The sequence below is a fragment of the Vulpes lagopus genome, chromosome 4 (assembly GCF_018345385.1).
Source record: "Vulpes lagopus strain Blue_001 chromosome 4, ASM1834538v1, whole genome shotgun sequence".
In the NCBI taxonomy this organism is placed as follows: Eukaryota; Metazoa; Chordata; class Mammalia; order Carnivora; family Canidae; genus Vulpes; species Vulpes lagopus.
Genome location: NC_054827.1, coordinates 83,604,474 through 83,628,519, shown reverse-complemented (window position 1 = coordinate 83,628,519; position 24,046 = coordinate 83,604,474). Strand labels below are relative to the sequence as shown.

Below are 24,046 nucleotides of genomic sequence, written 5' to 3'. Positions count from 1 at the left end.
TAAGTTGAAATTCATCACCCATACAAAAAAGAAAACAGAGTAAAAACAGGGAAAAACAAAAATTCTATGAGAGATCTAGGAATAAAGAGAAAATGAGAAAACAAGATAGAAGCCCAAGGAATATACAAGCCTTCTTTACAGTTTTGGTTCACATGTAATCTTGAATACAGCTCTTTTAATAGGGTAAATTGAGTGAGTCTGTTTTTTTTTCTATAATCAAAAAGCCAGAGAAAGCACATCAGAACAGTTTTCAAATATTTCAATATCAGTGACTGTGTTATATATTTTGATAGTTTTCGCAGCATCTAGCATAATAATATTGCCACAGTCATACTGCAAAAAAAAAAAAAAATCTAGGCTATTAGATGACCAGTCATTTCCACTTTTTAATTCCAGTCTAGCATTCAGCGATCTGTGCAAACTTACCATTTTGATCATTAAAGCAAGATCAAATAAATGTTAGAATTGTAGGAGACTGGAAAGTGTACACTGCTTAAAATAACCCTAGGTATGAGTATATTCTGACATGAGAACTGAATTCAAATATAGTCTTAATTATGTGTTTAGTGACAATACCTTGATGCTTTGAAATGGATGATTCAGACTTGTGAAAATATCACTAAGTTAATAGATTGACACTCTTCCTACCCCCTCCCCCGCCATGAGTAATCCTCATTCACTTTGTATTTGATGCTATGCTTCTGGATGAAGAGCACTTTTCCTTAACTCACACACCAGAGTGGCATTCTTCTAAAGCAACTATGTGTATGGCACTGACAAAATAAGCAACTAAACTCATTATAAACTATTATATAGATAACAACTGATTTTAAGAAAATTGAAAGGCTACGGTAAAAGGCAAACTGAATGTGCTCAATTTCAGACAGTAGCTCCTGGAGAGATGTTTTTTAGTTCCTCTATTTTTCCTGGTCTTTAAAACAGTTCAGAGTCCACAGATAACTAAGAATATATCAGAGGGTTACAAACTTTTTAAATTTGCCCTGCAGGTGAGAAGCAGGAATGGGTTCAATGAAAACTCAACATTGTTATACACTAATAATGCAGTGGCAGAAAGAGAAACTAAGAAAACAATTCCATTTAGAATTACAGCCAAAATAATAAAATACCCAGGAATGAGCTTAACTGAGTTGGTGAAAGATCTGTATTGAAAAAACCAACCAAATAAACTGTAAAACATTTTTGAAAAAAATGGAAGATGACACAAACAAATGGAAAGATATATTCATGGACTGAAAGAATCAGTGTGGCTAAAATGTCTATACTACCCAAAGCAATCTACGGATTTAATGCACAGACTGTCAAAATACCAACAGCATTTTTTCACAGAACTATAACAAATTATCATAAAATTTTAGTGGAATCACAAAAGATCCCGAACAACCATTGAAAAAGAACAAAGCTGAAGGTATCACAATCCCAGATTCAACATATGCTACAAAGCTGTAGTAATTAAAACAATATGGTACTGAGGCATTGATCAATGGAACAGAATAGAGTCCAGAAATAAATCCAATTTTGTATTGTTAATTAATCTATTACAAAGGAGGGAAGAACATACAATGAGAAAAAAGTCTCTTCAACTTGTTGCTGTTGGGAAAACTGGCCAGCTACATGAAGAAGAATGAAATTGGATCACTTTCTTATATCATACAAAAATATAAACTCAAAATAGATTCAAGACCTAAATGTAAGCTCTGAAGCCATAAATTTCCTAGAAGAAAAAATAGGTAGCTGATTTCTCTGACATCAGCCCATGAAACATTTTTCTAGATATGTCTCTTCTGGCACAGGAATCAAAAGCAAACTTAAACTATTGGAATTGCGCCAAAATAAAAAGCTTCTGCAGAGTGAAAGAAACCATCAACAAAATGACAACACAACTTACTAAATGGGAAAGTATATTTGCAAATGATATATTCGATAAGGGGTTAATATCCAAAATATATAAAAAACTTATGTAACTCCACACCAAACAAAATAATCCAATCAAAATAGGCAGAGGATCCGAATAGTTTTCCGAAGAAGATATATAGATGGCCAACAAACATGCAAAAAGATACTCAGCAACACTAATCATCAAAAAATGCAAAATAAAATCGCAATGAGCTATCAATTTACAACTATCAGAATGGCCAAAATGAAAAGGACAAGAAGTAACAAGTGTTGGGGAGGATGCAGAGAAGAAGGAGCCCTCATGGATGTTGGGATGCAAATTGGTACAGCCACTGTGAAAAACAGTATGGAGGCTTCTCAAAAAATCAGAACTAGAATATCACATAATCCAGTAAGTCCACTATTAGGCAATTACCCAAAGAAAATTAAAACACTAATTTGAAAAGATATATGCACTTCTATGTTTATTACAGCATTATTTACAATAGCCTACATATGGAAGCCACCTAAGTGTCCACTGACAGATGAATGGATAAAGAAGGTGTGGTACACACACACACACACACATACACACACAGAAATATTATTCAGCCATAAAAGAAAAGAATGAGATCTAATCATTTACAGCAGCATGGATGGATCTAGAAGGTATAATGCTAAGTGAAATAAACCAGAAAAAGACAAATACCATATGATTTCATTCATATGTGGAATTTAAGAAACAAAATAAACAATTAAAGAAGAGACAAAAAATAAAGACTTAAATACAGAGAATGAACTGGTGGTTGCTAAGGAGAGGATGGATGAAATATAGGTGATTATGAGTATATTTACCTTGATGAGCATTACGCAATGTATAGAATTGTTAAATCATTATACTGTACACTTGAAACTAATGTAACACTATATATTAATTATATTTGAATTTAAAAAAAAGAATATTTGACATTAGGGAAGAAAATTTACTAGTTGATTTCATAAAACCATTTGAATTAAAGTACAAGTTTGAGCACTAAGCAAGATGACTCTGGAAAAGCAGCTGTGGGCTCATCTTCCAATGGATCTGCTTGTTTTAATAGTTTTGTTCTCAGCTTTGAAATCATTGAAATCTAGTATTGATATGTTCTATAAATTGCTTTTTTCAGTGTTAAACTAAGGATTAAAAATAACGAAGCACATCTTATGATACTGCTTTCTCTAAAACACTATTATTATATTAATGAGACCAAAATAGGCTTTTTGTGCCATATAAAATGGTATATAACAAGACAAGATGTAAATGTAAAATCATATTATTTATTCATCTTTATTTATACTTCAAGATATTATTTTTGCACATATTTTTTAATGCATACATTAATACTTAAATTGTGTAGCTACTTTGTAAATAAGTAGATTTATTTTGGGGTGTAAAAAAAACACTGCTAATGAAACTTCTGTAAACACAATGACAAAAATGTGACTTAATAATATCATGTTCTGCTATTTTACTTATATGTTTTTGGACATGGAACTAGAGATTAAAACTCAGCTGAAAGGCCAGGAATAGACATTCAATGGAAATGGATCATTAATAGCTTTAATTTCCAAAGGCTTCAGCCATATTATACAGGAGGAAAGTAATATCTTTTGAAACCAATAAGCCATTAACTCGGGGTTCTGAACCTTTTTGTATGCTCTGGACCCTTTTATCAGTCTGGTAAAGACTAGAGGCTTTCCTCAGAATAATTCTGTTTAGTGTATAAAATGAAATGTACAGAAACAAACGTAATTATAAAAATATTGAAAAATAAGTGAAAAAGTAATATATATGCTTACCTATTAACACATTAAATAACTGAGTTAGTGGCAGGTCTACTATAGTTTCATATTAATAGAAGATATAAATATTTTTTCATGTATGTGCAACAAGTAGAATGTGGTATAAAAATAATTGTGATTTCTATCAGTGACAAAGTCACTGGTACTGTTAATATTATGATCCATTGTTGCCAACACTTTTCCATCAACATAATTAACAGAAATTCTACATTTTAGGTAGTCATTTTGTTTTTCTTACCAAAGGACGCAGACCCCTTGACTCTATCCATTCATCCTTTGAGGGTTCTGTACCCTTGGTTAAAAACTGCATGAAGTATATCAGAGTGTGAGACCAAGAACATCCTTATATTAATCTCTGTTGGAAAGTGCTCACATTCTGTAAAACTGAAAACTATTCACAATAGTAGAATCCACGAATAATTCTAATGGGAAAGGAAATGGTATTATTAAGCTACTGCCTAGTGGATATGAAGCAATATTTATATACCAAATAGCCATTTTATGGATGTTTAAAAAATTGTGTGTCTGCCTGAGTTTACCAGAGAAAATATAAAGGGAATTTTATTTTGAACAAACCACCACAAATATCCTTGGGTTTCTTGGAGCTAAGAGCTGCAGTTCAATTTCTTGGTATTTTGTAGTTAGATAATAGTGCTGAGTATTTATAGGCTTCCTTATATAACTATAGTTCTATCCATTTTTCTTGTCAGAAGAGTTTATTTTCTGTCCCTGCTCCTGTTTTCCTTGAATTTTAGTATTGGATTTACGGACTTTGCTCTAGCTCTACTTCTTTTTATAGAACCATATTCCTCAAGTTCAATTTATTTTTAAGTTGGATACTTTATGTGTCCATTCCCTTTAGAGCTCTAAAAAGAATGTGTATTATTGACCAGATAAAGCTATTAAGGTAACTATTATGAAATTTATTTTTAGATCCTTGGCCACCTTAATGGCTCTTTGGGGTTTAAGATATGCTCCAAGTGGAGTGCACCATAACCTGGGAGGAGCGTCTGTGACTATTATTTCTCATTCAACACCTGCTCAATCTGGAGTAACTGCAATCTGGCATTCTCTTCCACCACCCACTGTAATTATTTAAGGGCCATTAATGGTTTGAGGCTCCAAATTAAAAAAAGTCTTTTCTTAAGTATCTATTTTCTTGACCAGCTTTTATTTTGGGAACATTCTTTTCCTTCTTTCTCAAGTTTTTATTCTGTTTCTATTTTTCTGATTATATTTTTTATTTCCTTTTTTTTTTTTTTTGCACCTTTGCAGATAGAATTTCTTTACCTGCCTTAAATTCTGTCCTTAGTGATTTCCCTTCAATCTTACCACTTCACCATTCTCATCTGATCCCTAATTATCAGTGCTTCCCTAAGCTGTCATCTGCATTTTAATAACTAGCTTACCGGGATGTACCAATTGTATCTACAATTCAGTATGCCTTATGCAGAAAAGAGATCTGTTGTGCTCCTATCCTTCAGTTGAAGAAGATTGCTTTGAAGATGACATTCAAAATATGGATGTGGCTCTTTGTCTTAAATGCTGCTAGAAGCCATCACTTTTTAAGTCTCTGATTGGTTGAAAACCGTGGCTAGGGCCATGCCAATTGTCGGTATCTCTGCCCAATTTAGCTCCATTCTTGCCAGTAAAATTTTATTGCAACTATTTGAAAGTCTTGGGATTTCAGGAAATCATGGAAAAGTGGGCACATTAGTCAAAAGATCTGAAATCGCCTCTATTCTTTCCTTTCTCCTATTTGAGAAAAGCATTTGTTTTTGCTGTTTGGTGGATGTGATAAAAGCAGAGACCGTTGTGGTTTGTAACAGAAATTTCTCCATAACGATATAACCATATCATACCCACTTTGATAATTCAAACTCTAAATTTTACCTAACACCTCAGGCCATGCTGACACGTGTAGAAGATAATGACTAGCCCACAAATTACATTTTAAACCATGTTCAAACTGTAAACTCATCAGATGAGTTCTCTTCTAGAGGTTTCATTATAGAGTTTTTCTTTTTTCTTTTAAGATTTTATTTATTTATTTTAGAAAGAGAGAGAGAGAGAGAGCATGAATGGTGGGAGGGGAGAGGGAGAGGGAGAAGTAGACTCCTCACTTAGCAGGAGCCTGACTCCAGGCTTTATCCCAAGACTCTGGCATCATGGCCTAAGCTGAAGGCAGACGCTTAGCACCTGAGCCACACAGGTGCCCAGATTTTAGTTTTTCTATATTGTATATATTTTATTTGGGCTCTTCCTTTTATCTTTTCTTTTTTCCAAAAATTTCTTACAAAGAGAGGAACAGTGATGGTTGAAAAGATTGATATTTTCAGTCTGAGAAAAATAACAATATTTTTCAAACGTACAATTTTAAATTTTATGAGGATGAAATCAAGTTGTCCTGCTCCCAACTCTCCTGATCTGCATATTTCATCCTTCATCTCTGAATTAGGACTATTAGAGTGAGCTTTATCCTGAAGTATAAATGCCAGACTAAACATTAACTCCCGGACATATGCAGTTTAGTACATAATAGGAATGTTAATATCATTTGAAATTTAAGAAGACCTTACTGGATGTTTCAGTAATTATTTGCAATCAAGTACAAAACTGTAAGGTAATAAGAATCTCATTCAATTTGTTAGAGGTATTTAACAAGTCCTAGGGGGTCTATTTGAGCATTTTGCAGGGTTTTTTTCCTATCTTTCCTTTATTAGATTATCACTTTAAGGTATAGCAGGTAAACTTTCAAAGTGTGGTATGTCTGAATAAAACTGTTGGGCAACATTTGGAAAAATATACCCAGAGGCATCTGATTGAAGGTGGAACTTGCATGTCAGACACAGAAAATCCAATTCGATTTTGTCATTGAGTCAATTTTTTGTGTTTACTGTTACAAAGACTTCATCCTGCAGTAATGTTGGAATCGTTTCTTTCCTTGAGGGCTATTGATATACTTGCACAGTATTCTGTTTTGTTTTGTTTTAAAACTTATTGTCACATCTTTTTAAAGAGACCATGAGAAATTAAGTTAAAATAATTATCTGTACTCAAGTATTTACAGTTATGGTTATTTCCATGTATATCTCTATATATTTATGGTATTATATACATTAGATTTAACATTATACAATTAATACTGAATACAAACCTTTTTATAAATCCATAGTTGATTACTTAAATTTTTATTATGTTTACAAAAGGTGACAGCTTGAAACAAATTGTCTTTTCCTGTCCTATTAGATTTCTGGATTAATTCCTAATTTTATGTACTTCAAGGAAAGTAATCTTAAATTTATGTCAAGTGACACTTGAAAAGACGAAAGTCATTGGTAAAGCATGCCATTTCAAATTTCTAAAACAGAACAGATATTTTTTATCTGGAATAAACCTAGGACTCAAGTTAATGATCCTTTCTTTACTTTTGTTCTTGCTTTCTTTCCTTTTTTTTTTTTTTCACTTCTTGCTGTATTTACAAAAGTTACAGTGTATCTTGGTGTTTTAAAAATCCCTTGTGGTTGCACAGAAAAGACAGCTCATGAGATGGATTTTTAATATATAAATATTGTTTGCCATCAATTGGTCTTGACCCCACATTGCCAGGGCCTAAAAGGTAAGTGATCATACTAAAAATCTCATCACACTATGATTACACAGCAATTGAAATCATTCACTACATATGAAGATTCTAATGGACAGAGGGTTTACTTATCCTTGTACATATCATCTTTCTTGTAGAATTCCCCTCTCCATCACTCTACGTTTTTCTAGTCTCAGCTTAAATGTCATTTCCTTAAACCCTTAAAACAGAACAGGCACTCCTGTCACGGCTCCCTTTGCTCTTCATTCACAGCACTCAACATGCTTTATAATTAGATATTATACAATTCTTGTTTTTTTCTCCCACTGATCTGTATACTCCCTGAGAGTAGGAACTGAATTTACTTTAATTACCATTTTGCCCCAGTTCTGGAAGGTGGCTATTGTTGGATGCAATTTGGTGAATGAATGAATGAATTCATTCATATGTTCTGAAAACTTGTACACAGTTAAGAAAAAAAAAAAAACTTTCACATGACTAAATGAAGACATTTACTATAATACTGGACTTGACAATTTTCTTATTAAATTTATATTTCTTATTAAATTTAATTCTTATTAAATTTAATTTACTTCCCAATAGATATCTCTTATTTTTTTTATAAGATTTTTTATTTATTTATTAGAGACACAGAGAGAGAGAGACACACACACACACAGGCAGAGGGAGAAGCAGGCTCCATGCCGGGAGCCTGACGTGGGACTCGATCCCGGGTCTAGAGGATCACGCCCTGGGCCGAAGGCGGCGCTAAACCCCTAAGCCACCAGGGCTGCCTGATATCTCTTATTTTTAATATTCTTTATTTTATATCAGAATTTGTTTATATTTTGATTTTGGATCTATGTCATACCTGGATATAGCACAGTAGGAATTTAGTATTATATGTATGGTATAAAACTGTAATCTTGATCATTTATTTAAGGTAAAAAAAAATGCTAGAATTTTTCACTCCACCATTAATTTCTCCTTACCATTCACTAAAATACTTGATCAAATAGCAATGACAGCTTACCATAATTACAAACATAAAAACATAAATGAAAAAATTAGATGTTTACAGTTCAGACATATGTGATGATGTCATTTTTAAAAACCAAAGCAATTCCTATCATCTATAACGGTTTGGTTGGATTAACATTTGTTTATTAAAATTTCTATTAATGCTACAGGATTTCCTAAATTAATGTAGTATTAAAACATGGAATGTGAGACATTATAGCTGACTTCTACACAAGTTGTTTTCAAGGACACAGTTAGTTACTAAAGATAAGTTAGTTGTTTGGGTAATAAAAAATTAAAATCACACAAAATTATAACAAAACCTGGAATCACTGGCATTGGCTTTTCAAATAACTCAAAGATCTTTGTGTCCCTTTTATTTATTAAGGCAATTAGTTGCTTATTTACATTTACTGACCTACAATTTTACTAGGTACTTTATATATGGCTCTAATTTTAATCTACCTGTCTATATAAACCAATGAATTAAATTTATCCAGACATTTAGTTATGAAGAGGAAAAGCCAGAATTTCTGTTCCAGTTCTATCTGAATGCGAAGCCTGTGCTCTTTCCTCTCACTCTTCCAACACTCGCCAAGGCCACTCCTCAAGTGCAAATGTTCTTACAGTGTACAGTGTAATGAACAGTGTCCCTTTCATCCTACAAGCAGCAGGATCAATCATGCTTAGGCGTGCAGGCTCTTGCAGCTGCGATGTTTGGAGGTAAGGCCAGGCCCTGCAGTTTACAAGCTGTGTTTGCTAAGGCAAATTATTTACTCAGCACACTCAGTTTTCTCTGTAAAATGGAGTCAGTGATATGTAGAATCCACTACAAAGAACGTTAAGAGGGGATGCCTGGGTGGCTCAACGGTTGAGTGTCTGCCTTTAGCTTAGGGCATGATCCCAGGGATCAAATCCCACATGGGGTTCCCTGTGGGAAGCCTGCTTCTCCCTCTGCCTATGTCTCTGCCTCTCTCTCTCTGTGTCTCCCATGGATAAAAAAATAAAATCTTTAAAAAAAAAAAAAGACTGTTAAGAGGGCTAAATAAATTAATATTTAAAGTACTTAGGACAGTCTTGGCACATAGTAAGTTAAAAACCTAAATTAAAATCAACATTATTATATGACAGTAAGTTGGTGATATAGTAGAATGTTTAGTTATTTACAAAATAACTAAATAGTTTAAATATCACATTTTTATATGTGTTGAACATATAAAAATAAATATGATATAATTTAGTTATCTATAAAATGCTTTAACAATTTTCACTACATAAGCTTATACTTATACAAATGTACTTGGCAGCACTGCTATCAAAAGAAAAGACACATATGTACGTTTATGTAGTATATGTTGTATATGTTTGTGTATTTGTACATACTAGCTTATTTGTAACAGAGGCTTAAAGGGTTATATCTAACCAAAAAATGAAGATATGGAAATATTAATTTACATTTTAAAAATATATTTACATGTATCATCTCTTGTCCTTAATACCTTATATTACTTTATAATACTTTACTATATATTATACTTATAGTTAGAATTCTTAAGGTAGTGGCTATAGGATTATCTAGATTATAATACTTAATTTTTTAAAACTGGATAATTATGACATTTAGAAACATCACTTTCTCCACAGTTGAATATTTTAGTTTTCATTTTTAATAAAACTCCCTGAAACCATCCAAGTCTTAATACTTTTTGGCATAATAGTTTGGGAATGTTGCATTATGAGAGATCCCTTGGCAACTATCTTAATTTCCAGAAATAGTGTCAGTGATGAAAATGAATTTGAGTGCCATTTCTGAAATTTAATCATGTCACATTTAAACACCCAGCAGGGAACTGTATATGGCTATTGTGGGCCACATAGTCCAATCAATGAAAACAATCTTCGTTATTTTTAGATTAGTTAACTAAAGTGCTATCAATTTCCATTGCACTTACTTTAGTTTAAACATCACATTCTGTTAAATGCACACAGCAAAGCATATCTGTTCTTATGAGAATAGGTTTCTCATTCCAGTTCATCATCATTTCCTTTCAAGCTGTGTATGAAAATGGCTGAATGCTTGAGCTTGTAACATTTAAAAACAGTAAGGAAATATAAATTAGGACTTTATAATTAGGAGAATTGCTGTAATACTGTAATAAATAGTATGAGCACATCTAAATGATTTTCACATATCATTCAAATATAACTTCAATTAAAATTAAAAATAATCAAAATTCAATTCATTGTAATAAATAAATGAATAATAGAGCTAAAAATAATTGAGATCTGCCAACATAAGTGATAGGTTGTATGAACAATACCCAGAAATCTAAATTGAAATATTTAAATCAGAAGTATTATTGCCCTAGCCTACCTACAATATAATTAGCAAATAATTACTGGAAAAATTATAGGCAGGTTTTTACCCAGTATTAAAACTTTTGTTATTAAGACTTGAAATATTGCATTTATTGAAAATGTTTGATGTTACTGATTTGCATAATTATAATAATTATTACTGTACAATTGGACATTGTGTCATAATGGATCAGTTAGATATAAATTTATTTTTATAAAGTAAAAATGTCTAATAGCTATACTAATTAAATAATACATTAAATAAAGAATTATATAGATTTTTAAATAATATTTATTAAAGTCATATCTTAAACATCTTGGTTTTAATTGTTTAACTGAAAATTAAAAAATATATTTAGGTTTTAAAAATGTAGTATGTCACTAATATTAAAAACATTTCACTTAATTGCACTGGCAAAGGTAGTCTTAATAAATTGCTTAAAATTGAAGGGCACATATAAAAGAAGGAAAGGCAGAAAAAGGTTAAAATGATGATATGATATGTACACATATATCGAGATTAGTGTGTTGACACCACTTAAAGAATTATATCCAAAATTACCACTTTTATGTTTTCAAGACTTACTAGTGGTAGTACTTAGATCACAGCATTCATATGTATCTACTGATAATGCAGAAGTGGTCTAAATAGAGGAACAGAGTCCCTGTTTACTTCTCTTATTTAAAAGCCATCTGCATAACCCTATTGCAAACCAGAGTTATAGAAGATTTTATTAAAGTCAAAGAAAAACAACTCAACTTGTGGTATCATTTATTGAGTATCAATTAATATAACAAGTTATATTTCATTACACTGGCAAAAACATCTTTAGAATACTGCTCAAAAATATAGGAAGTCAGGTAACAAATAACTTGATGGTAGCTGAGGACACTAAGAAATCAGATACCATGTCTATACTGAACTCAGAATGGTAGATTCTTTCATTCATTCTGTAAATGTCTTTTGAACATCTACTGTTTGCTAGTCCTCTTCTGACAACTGTGATTACAATAGTACAATCTCTTCCTCATGGAGGATATACTCCATTGGGGGTATAGTCAATAAACAACATGCAAAAGTAAAAATATGATATGTTAATGATTAATGCTAAGGAGAAAATGATAACAGATAAGGGGGTGGGTGTGTTTTGGTATGTTGAGGTAGGGAGGTAAAGAGGCTGAGGAAAGCCTCATGGGAGGATGCTTTTATGCAAAGACTCAAAGGAAGTACTGGAGTACTCATAACATCATAATAGAATATTAAATGAAAAAGGGAGATGGAAAAAAAAAAAGGAGATGGAAACAGAAATGCTGTAGGCCAGAGATGTGGGACAGGAACAGTGGAGAGGCCACAGTGGCTGAAACAGTCCACAAAAAGGGAGGAGTCCCAGGAGATGTGGTCACAGAGGTGAGTGAATAGGGCAGAGGTACAGGCAGGTCCTGTTAGCTTCAGGAAACAGGGAGACTGTAAGTTTCACTCTGAGCTCAGAAGTCAGTGGAAGATTCTCAGCTGTTAGGTGACATGTGTTGATTTCTGCTGTAACAGACTCCCTCCAGCAGTAGACAGACTGAACAGACTATGTAAGAAGCACATGTAGAGGGAGGGAATGGCCTCTCTCTAGTAAAATTGTCTCATGAGAACTTTTTATGTCTTTTAAAAAAACTCTTTTTTGTCACCTTCTTCGCCTTAAAATTCCCTGCCCACAAATAAGGACAAATTCAACCTGGAGGAAGGGAGGGATGGAGGGAGAGAGAGAGAGAGAGAGAGAGAGAGAGAGAGAGAGAGAGAGAGAATATGTGTGTTTCCTGGGATGGCTAACATGAAACCAGGTCTTTGTTTTGTTTTTTTAAAGAATTTATTTATTTATTCATAGGAGACACATAGAGAGAGAGAGGCAGAGACATAGGCAGAGGGAGAGGAAGGCTCCCAGTGGGGAGCCTGATATGGGACTAGATCCCAGGACCTGGGGATCATGCCCTGAGACAAAGGCAGATGCTCAACCACTGATCCACCCAGGCATCAGCATGGAGCCAGGTTTAACAGCTCTCACCTCTTTCCCTTCTCCTCCTTTTTCTTTTCCATATTCTTTCTAAAGTATGTCAGCTAGGCTCTGTTCCTCTTTAACATTTCATCTGCTTCCATTTATCTGTATTTCCATTTGTGAAATGAGAGGGCATAGAGATATGGGGTGAGAGGAGGAAGCAGAGTGATGTGTGGTAAGTTCAGTTTTTTTATTCATATATGTAGTGCTCTCTCATTAAATAGACATTTAAAACATAATTATTCTTTTCAGATCACAAAGGTACTACAAGCCTAATAAATTCAAAACTGAAGAGTATACTGAGTAAAGATGACACAACTCAACAATAATATAAATTTCAAATTACTTCCTTTGTGGGAAATCTCTGCTCATGTTTTTGATATTTTTTCTTTTGTTGTATTTAATGTTATTGAATTGACAGACATAATAAGCTGAGGATAAGAAATATTTTCCTTTCGTGTTTATTATAATTATACCCCAAGTTTATTCTTTGTGTTTATAGTTTATTACTTTTATATAGATGTTTTTAGTCAATTCTATTCCTCCATTATTTATTTATTTACTCATCTATTTATTTATTTTTAAATATTTTATTTATTTATTCATGACAGACAGAGAGAGAGAGGCAGAGACATAGGAAGAGGGAGAAGCAGGCTCACCATAGGGAGCCTGATGCGGGACTGGATCCCAGGACTCCAGGATCACGCCCTGAGCTGAAAGTAGACGCTCAACCAGTGAGCCACCTAGGTGCCTGTCTTTTATTATTTATTATTTGGGAGGGCATTGAGATGATTTCATTTTAAAATATGCCAGAACTTAATTAACTCATCAGGAGATATAAGAAAGCAGTAGGGTGGATTGAGATAATATGAGTGCAGACACCTAAGATTAGAGTGAAGACAGTTTGGATTTGAACACAAGTGTACCAGCATTTCAGTACGATATCCTCTGACCTACCCAGCATTAAGTCTCCATCATTTTCTCTTTCCTCTTCCTTCTAAAATATCTGCAGAAACAAATGGCCTCTCTGCCATAACTGTTGGCATAAGCTAACCCAAGGGTATCCCTATGGGAAATGATACAAAGTTCAGAAGAAAGTTTATAAATCTTACTCCCAAGTGGATGCTGGGCACATTGATTATAATCTATGCACTGTCAATGCCCAAGATCCTAACCTCAACTGGCCGAGAGCCGGCACCATCTGTAACCTGCAGGTGTTTCTCTGTTCTCTGTAGCGAGTCAACACTCTAAGTTCTCAATGTGCTCTACAGCGTCACTGTGGCAGATGCACTTTCTTACTCTGGATTTTCTAACAATTCTGAGAAGCCACACAAAAAAGCAGAACCATATCCCTATAGAAACCAAAACAGTAGGGAGAGTAAGGATCCTCAATTTATTATAAACTCTTGCAACTTGATAAAATAAAAACAAATGGCTCAATAAGAACCTATCTTAGAGTAGGTCCTTAAGTAGATCCTTAACTTTTCCTGATCTCTTTGTTAAAGCATATCATAGGTTAAGAAACCCACTATTCCATTCATGTTCAAAGAGAAATCTGAGTTTACATACAAGGATCATATAAATATAAAATGAAGTCAAAAAAAGCAAAGGCACTTATTAGACATAATAGCAAGACACTAGACACAAACTGGTGACAATTAAGTTCAAGATCTATTTCAATGTGTCTTTCCATAATCAATCAAGTTTCTTTCTTTTCAAGGGTATTTTTAGATGTGGTGACCTCAGCAAAATCTCTGATGGAGGGATAGAATAGGCTTTAGTCATCAGTTTCAACGTCTAGTTCACATCCAAGTCTCCTTCAATTTTCAACCCACTGGCAACTATATATATATATAATAGTATATATATAGTTATAGTTATATACTGTATATATATATATATATATATACACATATATATATATATATACAGCTTCAAGACCTAGCTCTCTTGTCCCAGGGTGTCTACAGCTTCAGACATCACTTCCTCTTCAGGGCACTTAGAGGGCTAGTGTTTGACCATCTCAGAGTGACACTCATTGTGAGGCAGGGGTCCATGTCATGTCCCCTATATAGGGTTCTCCTTTTAGGAAAATGAGAATGTCTCATCTTCCTATTGCTCCCCTGGCCAGGCCTCCTATGTGTCATGTTTGTAGCCAGGCATTGTTTTAAGCTCTGCCAAAGTTCTAGTACTGTCTGGAAGGTGCTTTATTCTGGCACCCAATGTCTGTTTTGGCTGCATGAAAATCAAATAGTCATTGATGTCAGTTTTTTGGTCTGCATCATGTTAATTGTTTGTTAACAGATACCTTGGGGTGCTTCTTAGTACAACTTCCAGGGCTCAGTAGGCAGCCATCAGCAAGTCCCATAAACCAAAGAAAGGAAGAATGGAAGAGCTGTATCTGGGAGGGCCAAGGACCAATTGAATCTAAATTAAGTTAACTTACATATGGTTGGCTAAATGCTTCAGAGGAAGGTTGCTAGGTTAGTTAGTTGACTGCATGGCCACTCGTCTATTTGGTTGTATGATCAACCTGCTTACTGATGCTGTCCTTTCCTTCCACTCATCCAGGCCTAAAGGTTCCTATGCCAACTCACAATTAATGTCTTTCCCAATTATCTTAAGTTTAGAAAATCTGCTCATCCAAGGTATTTCTTTGATATTTAGGATTTCATTATTCAATAAAGTTTTTCAGAACGAGCACTCATAGATCATCATTTTGTTTATATACATAATCCAAATAAATCCTTAAGTAATTTCCCCTGTTTTACTTTATAAAGTATTCTTGTCAAAGGGAAAGGAAGAGAAGTGACATGTAAAATTGTTACTCTGCCTAAAAAGGAAGGAGTGTGTGTGTGCGCGCGTGTGCATACCCACGTGGGCTTATGAACATGTATATAAGAGAGAGAGGCGGTGTAGTGTGCTTTTGTGTTTATCTCATTCAGTCTGATCTGAAGAGATATCTTGATTTAGAGGAAAATACACTGAACTGGGAATCACAAGCCCTGATTCTACATTTCTTCTAGTACTGTTTCTGTTGCTAACTGTGACAGCCTGGGCAAACTGCATAGCCCACGTGTCTCAGTTTCTGCATTTGCCTTCTGAATTTGAATAACGTTGTAATGCTCTAGTAGTATAATATGCATCAAAGCAGTAGCACTATGGGGTTTCTAGAAGTGCCCAGCAATTAAGCTATATCATTATTATTCTCATTAGCATGTATTTATGCCCGATTCTGGTTTCATCCCAATGACTATAATCCTGTTACTACTTTCTCCGAGTTTTGTTTCTTTTGGGGAAGAAGGGTTGCTTTGTGCTTCTTTGTAAACACTTCAGGCGATTTACTGTCCTATCCTTTGCTATATCATCCCAAGACCCTACTCTCTTAGGCTTCCAAAAAGACAAACAGTGTATAAAATTCTTACTAATACATATGCCAGCTCAATACAAATCCTCCTTTTATTTGTGGTAGAGGCTATCAGGTTAGAGTGCCCTGAATTTATTGTCTGAAGCAGTGTAACCACTCTGGTGGAAATTTAGGTCATACACATACTCAAAAGCCAAATGGGATGCATAGAATAGATGCACGTGGGTCTCTGCAGAAATGCTGCCCTCTTTTTAGACTTTAAGGTGGCCACTCCTATGCTTAGCATGCACTGAGACCTATCTTGAAGAATATATGTATACTAGTAACATTAACAATAAAAATATGAAGTGTGCCATTTCAAAAAATTATGAACTCGGGAAGCAAATTATATTTTTTTGATCCAGATTCCATAATAAATGGAGGCCATGCAAACAACAACAACAAATATATACATATATGAATACTTACTGTATTGACAATTCCTTCCCATGAATTCGCCTGGGCATTCACAGGAATAATTAGCAACAAGGTCTGTACATATTCCACCATTTTTACAAGGCTCAGCTTCACATTCATTTATGTCTGAAGAAAACAGAAAAAAACAGAGAGAATGAGAATTATTGGTGAAAAAAATGATTAGTTATTGGAAGGCTTTAGACCTTTCAAATAAAACAAAATCTAAGTAATGCAATTACGTGTGTGTGTGTGTGTGTGTGTGTGTATGGGTGTTAAGTCAATAATAGAAATAGTGCTTAAAATCAACAACTGATTGATAATCAAGTTCAAATGAAATTGAGAACCCAAATGAAACACCAACAGAAGCAAACCTTCTCCATCGTGAAAATAAATATGAATAGTTTGGGGAAATATTCAGTGTATCCTTAGAATTAAATCAAGCAAATTAACCCTGATAGAGAGATGAATTGGTATCACTTACAAGATCTAGAAACCTCCCCTGCAGCAACAACTGCCAATTAACACTGTCTCATTTCATCTTAATTCATTAAAATTCTAACTGACAGAGATGTTTTAGTTTCTAAATAGTTCGCCTTTGATGAATGCGATGAGAAGCAAATTAGAGTTAATAGCTAAAGCTCGTTACATTAAGCAAAGTATAATAAATGTAAATGATGATCACTTCCTAATCTCATTCAAGGATTTCTAAAATTAGGATGACTAAAGGGACTTACCTTTGCTATACCATTATCATACCTCATGCAAAATCATATGAAATATAAAACATTCAGTAAATTGTACTAATTTCCATGCTAATTTTGGACAACAGATACAATGAATATGATTTTAAATGAAAAAAAGAAATAAGGACTAATTCAGTCAAATATCCATCACTGATATTTAGAAGGCATTTCCTCTAAGCACAGCACCATGCCAGGTTCTGTGAAAGCTAGTAAAGTAGTTGGATTAATGCGCAACTGCTCCCCATCCCTCTCTCTACTTATCATCTACTCCCATTGAACTTCCCACAACTCCTTACAGACCTGATTAGAATCACCTAGGAATTATCTACTTATGTGCCTTTCATCTTCTCACCTAGTTAAACTGTGACCCTTACAATTGCAGCATCTATCCTGCATTCTTTGTATAATTATGAATGCCACATGCTATTTGGGAGATCACGGTACCAAAAAAAAAAATTGTTTCTTGATAAAATGTTTAACAAAAGATTAGAAATAGTGGTGTATACCATCTAAACAAATTACTTCAGATATGTAATGGCTCTTCTGATATACCACAATGTATCAAAACAATATTCTGAAGTCCTGGGTTTTCACAGTGCTTAAAGCAATATGATCATTGAATTACCCATTGAAGACCAAACAAGAATAAAACAGAAGAAAATCTCTATTTTGCCCTTTCTTTTTAACTTCTTTCTTCTAAAGAGCTTGTCCTCTTGGTATCAGAGTTTGTCATTTTACCCCCTCACTTCCCTCTCAATTTACATTTACTGTAAAGTTTAGTCTAAATTTCCTTAGGCAGGTTATGACTTTCTCTGAAAAAGCCCTCCTTTTTCATTTCTCATTGACTATCACAATTTGACAGTAGAGACAATTCATGACTATGTTCAGAAAGAATCTAAATAATTTGAATCTTTTATAACATCAAATAATAGGATAAAATCAGAATCTGATAATCTCTAAAAAAGTTGTATGCTAAAAAATATAACAGACTCCCAGACATCTGAAACTAAAACTCTCCAGAAGGAAGGAGGGAAAGAAGGAAGGAAAGGAGGGAAGGAAAGACGACACCATTTATCATTACCTGATGAAATATTTAGTCTTTTTAGTCTTAATCAAAATTTCACTTTGTCTTGATTTATATTGAATTAACATACAAAATATTTTCATTATGTTTTGAAAGTGGCACAAAAGTCACTGTGCTATTTATTTTATAGTCAGCTCAGTGTAAGGCAAGGGCAATAATTGGCTACTTGGGAACATGCCTACTGTGCCTTTCCCTGCATCATACTAACTACAATCCTTTTTTTGGGGGGTGGTGTGAGAATATGTCAATGGCTGGTAAGAAGTTAAATCTTCATGTTAGAGAACACACTAGTTTATTTTGTAAAGTTGGATATAACTTTATATATAAAAATATAAATATAAAGATATTATTTTATATACTTATGAAGAAGAAACAGTATTGATGTCTGAAGATCACATAGGGAAATATAATTTGATCTTGAAGGAAAGCTTTAATTAAGATTAATGGGGTAATTTGGTAATGGGCATGAAGGAGGGTAGATGATGTGATGAGCACTGGGTGTTGTATGCAACTGATAAATTATTGAACACTACATCTGAAACTAAGTATGTACTATATGTTGGCTAATTGAATTTAAATTTTCTAAAAAAATTAAAGACAGAATGGAGGTGGTAGTGTATTTCCAAACAGGAAACCAGAGTGAGTCACAACTTTGAAGAGAAATGTTCACTTCACAAGAGATGTGTTCAGGGATACAAGTAGCCAGCCTGCCTGGAGCACAGAGTGGGAAGGGGAGTGCTTAGACTAAGAGTCAGAGGATGTGGATGGGGGCAGGTAATGGTGAACCATTAGTGCCAATGGAGGGAACTGTCTTTATCTTTTGGCACTAAAGACTTGGTGTTAGTTGGGAGAGTATCCTCCATACCCTTGTATTCAGAAAGACCTAGCCAAGCCAGTATTGGAATGGAATTAATAAATGAATGAAGGAAAGCAGAACAGAGAGACCCACACAGGATTTGATGCTGATAGGTACAATTTATATTTTAATTCTCAGGTAAGAGGCTCCAAGTGTTTTCTCATTTTAATCCTGAACTATATATTACGAATAAAACCAAACCTTGCTCTGGCTGCTTTAAAATGTTAATAGAAGACGTTTTCATAGCTAATGATGTGAGAAGTATCCAGAGTCATTTTATATACTTGCAAGTATATGTAGGTACTATTGTTCTTTGTTTCCTTATTTCTTCCAAAAATTTACACAATAAATAGTACTTAATACAAGGTGAATGTGAATCTAATGGCAACAAATCAACCTTTGGACCTTCTAGCCATTTGATCATCAGGCCAGGTCTATCATCATCTACAAAGGAAATTATAATTAAGAAGATCAGACTCTAAAGTAAACAACAGTTACACCTTTATCCAGAGGTTAACAGAAGGTAGAATAAACTGGAATTGCATTTGCTGAAGTGAGAATGCTTTATATCCTTGCTCAGTTTTGCATAAAGAATGACCTTTTACTGGTTGTGCATTTTTTGATTTCATAAACTAACACCCCCAAAAAACAAAAAAAAACGTACCTTAAATCTAGGATTTGTAAAAATACAAATGTTACATTAAAGGAGTTAGGTATTTTAATATAGTAGCCAAAAAAGTAAAATATTTCTGCATATGTACACATCTAGTAACATGTAGACTGAAATAACATATGCAAATTACATGGAAGCATTTATATATTAGTATAATGCAGGAGTTCTTTTAGCAGTGAAGGCTATTTGCACTGTGATTAACACTGCAAGCAATCTAAATGGAAACAGACCTCAATTTGAATAAATCATGTTTAATTAAAGACAAGATATAAATGTTCACAGAATATAATGTAATGAAATGAAAATTAAACGTCTTTGTAATAAATCACATATATTTCTCTTTGTCATAGATCAAGACATTATCATTTACAGAAAAAAGTCCTCATCTATTCTAAACATAGTGAAATATACTACATTCATTTATAAATAAGAAAAATTTGACATAGCAGATCCCAAACAAAATAGGAATTTCCATATCTGGTCATACAGTTCATTTATATTAATAACTATATTTTTGATGTTTTTATATCTATGACTGCTTCATGAGGATGAATTAAAAAAATCATTCGGAATTGGATTTTATAATTAAGACAATAAACTGATTTCTGATACTTCATTCAAAAAGCACAAAATTGCTACCTGCTGTCTCTTCTCACTGAGGACAATGACAAGAGCTGAACATGGATTTCTAGATATAAACTCATGATGCCTTTCCTTTCTTTTTTTTTTTTTTTTTTTTTGTAACAGTTAAAGGTAAGTAAGGGAAGAAAGGAGAAGAAAATAAGGGATGACAGATTAGATAATTGGTCACAACAGTACACATTTCTTTGAAAGAAAGAGGTACTCTATAAGGATTTCCAGGTCCTTTGCTCTGTTGTAACCACACAAATTCATTCCTACTATATGCATAACTCTGTACCTTTATCATTATGTTGCACTTAGACTATTTTATGCAGACTTATAAAGGTATGTTGGTAGTCTATCCTCTTTGGCTTGGGTTTTTCTAATACAAATAATGTCAACCCATACACACTTTGGAGATTTCACTGTAAGAACTCTCTGCCAGGAATTTACAAACACATATTCATAAGATCACTCACTCTGAGTACTCATAACTTATACACATTTGCATCCTGAGAATTCCTAGTCTTTTTTTCTGGATCATTGTCACACTCATCAATGTGCAAATTATAGCCCTAAGGCCCAGGAAAATGACTCTGGAGTGGTAGGCTGTCAAAGAATTTTTGAATATCAAAATTATATTTGCTAGTTCCTTATTTGAGACTTCAGAAAACAATGGCTTCTCTGGGCATAATTTCTTGCTACAGAAACTATGTTGCTTCTTTTCAGATAATTATATTTAAATATCCAGTAATCCCATTCTTCCACATAGACTCTACCAGCTGGCTGGAGATGAAATGGAGATTTTTGGAGCTAATTCCCTGGGACGTCTGCTGGACCTTTAAATTTACTTGACTAACTAACTCACTAACTAATTAATTAGTTTCAAATTGTCTCACATTTGTAATAGGTAAAGTAGGAGAGATAGAAGGTACCACTCCTGGTCCATCAATGTCCCTGTTTATCCTTGAGTTTACCCAGAATCCTCAGGTAGATGCCATGTGGCCCCAGTAGTGCAGCTACATTTATTTGCCAACCTGGCTTAGAATATTTTGAATACACCATTTAGATCAGGACATCTGATCTTTTTTTGGGACAGAAATCCATCTAATCTCCTCTTGAGGAGAGACAAAGATAACTTAATTCAACCATGAAAATATCTCTTTTTCATCTCCCACATAGAGCCAGGCCCGTGAGCATCAAGAAGGAACAACTAATTTTCAGCCTGAGCAACCTCATTTACAAATATTAAAAGGACACCATGATAAAGCCCTTATTTTTTTCTTTGGAAAGACATAATTTCTCAACTACCTTATTCCTCTCCCTTGGGCTGTCTTTCCTCAGGCAATATTGTTATTGACTGTTAATTAGCCTGTAGAATCTATGTTCAAGATTCAGCTATTTTTGATCCTAACAACCCATCTTCCCTGGGTTCCCTATTAGCTATTAAATATTCTCCAGACCTTCTATGAGAGATTGATTTTTAAAATTTGACCCTTTATTTATTTTTCTTATCTAAATCCTATGGTTTCTCAATTTCTCTTTTACGTATAGAAATTCCGTTTCCCACTCAGATATGGAATTAAATTACACCATAATCAGAATTATCTACACCATAATCATAATTATCTACAGGATTTCCCAGTCCTCTCTAGGCTCAGTTCACTAATAATTCATTTTAAAGTAGCAAATTAGAATCTGAATTCTTAAATCAGAACATATCACAAACCCTTTTGTAATAACATTGATAAACTTCACTTACCTAGAACAATAGTCTTTAAAAAAAAAGAAACAAACCCAAGTCTAAGAGATATTTATCCTTCATCACTTACTAACAAAGATCCTACTCTCTGCCCATCAGTACCCTGGCATCCTAGCATTTATTTTGAGATCTCAATTTGGACGCAGAGATCTTTGCTACTAGTATCCAGGTAGAGCCCAATTCTTCAGGATGTTTGTATTTAAAATTATTCCACTGGGGTTTTATTTGACTTATTCAGATATTTGGTTACTAAGATAAGATAGCTATTACAAGGTACTTATACAGAAAAAACCAAGGGAGCGAGAAGAAGGTTTGGGGGAAGGGTAATCAAGAGGGTTCTATACCTCAAGTACTTGAAGCTTTGAAAAAATCAGAAATAAAACCTAAATGAAAAAACAAATAAGAGAAGCCAAAAAGAACCACTGTCCTTGGTGAAAATATTGACCAAAGAACAACTTATCTAAGGATGTTACCTCAGGGGCATGTGCCAAAATAACTTACCTTGCAATAGATATTTGTTGATTGGTAGAAAAAAAGTGAAAATAATTAGAGACCTGAGGAATTGTCAACTGTACTGTACTAGTGAGTGCCCTGATGAGGGCAGGTGTACCAGCCTACTTTAAAGGGGTTCTATTAAGGAAAATGAAGTTAGGACAATGCTTTTTTTAAAAGCTAGAACTTGGGGCACCTGTTCTAAGTGGCTCAGTGCTTGAGCATCTGCCTTTGGTTCAGGTCCTGATGCCAGGGTCCTGGAATCGAGTTCCATATCAGGCTCCCTGCGTGGAGCCTGCTTCCCCCTCTGCCTGTGTCTCTGCCTCTCTCTCTCTGTATTTCTCATGAATAAATAAATAAAATCTTTTTAAAAATAAATAAAAGCTAGAACTTAAATAAGTAAATAAATAAAAACTAGAACTTTTAAAATATACCAATGCAAAGGCTCCATACCAAGATTTTGATTCAAATGGACTTGGGTATAATGAAGGGGTCATATTGTTTATATAGGAGTTTAAGCAAGTCGAAAGGTACTCAGAGTTGACAGTCACCATGGAGAACCTTTGCCCATTGATCTATCCATCTTTACTTCTGTGCTATGTGTTAAGAATGAAAAGGTTAATATCATGGCCCCTTACATTTCTCAAGGCTCTTGCAGTACAGTAGGTACAGAAAGAAATAATTAGTTACAGTGGAAAGTGACAAGTATTCTAACAGGAGAATGAATGCACAGTTTTCTCAGAAAAAAACTCCAAATACCAATAACTAAACCAGCCTAGCAGACCAGGGAATGTTGAGTTTTAGAGGAGGAGTCTAGCTGATTGGGTGAGAATGCTTCTGGGTTATCTAGAGTTATAACTAATTACTCTGTAAAGTCATTTTTCTAAATTAATATGCATCTTAGTATTCTATAGACCTGAGAGTGACTCCTCATTGTATCATAGTTCTTCATTCCAAGTATAAAGTAAAATATTTCCTAGCTTCCTACTTTTATTGTGGTATGTTATCAAATATATTTGATTTTCATATTTGTGATGTTTTATCCAGAATTAGCTCTTCTCTCCTGTCACCTGCATGTCAAATGTTCTCATTTGCAGCTCTCTTTAGTTCTAGTGGTTAAACTCATGATCAGCTATTTTGGATTTTTCTAGAATGAGTAATCAGAAACTTGTAACTGGCTAATACAAGATTCATGCTGGAAGCATAACTATGACTCATACGGTTGCCTTTACCTACTCATTCACCTACTCC

General features: G+C 34.0%; 1 protein-coding gene across 2 annotated transcripts in view; it reads right to left on the bottom strand.

The window, feature by feature from the left end:
• Positions 1–24,046, bottom strand: part of EDIL3 (EGF like repeats and discoidin domains 3) — a 393,873-nt gene that overhangs the window by 147,836 nt on the left and 221,991 nt on the right. For both annotated transcript variants that reach the window (XM_041753350.1, XM_041753351.1), the window contains one exon: positions 16,577–16,690. In XM_041753350.1, the coding sequence (XP_041609284.1) occupies positions 16,577–16,690 (114 nt within the window). The remainder of the gene's footprint in view (positions 1–16,576; positions 16,691–24,046) is intronic.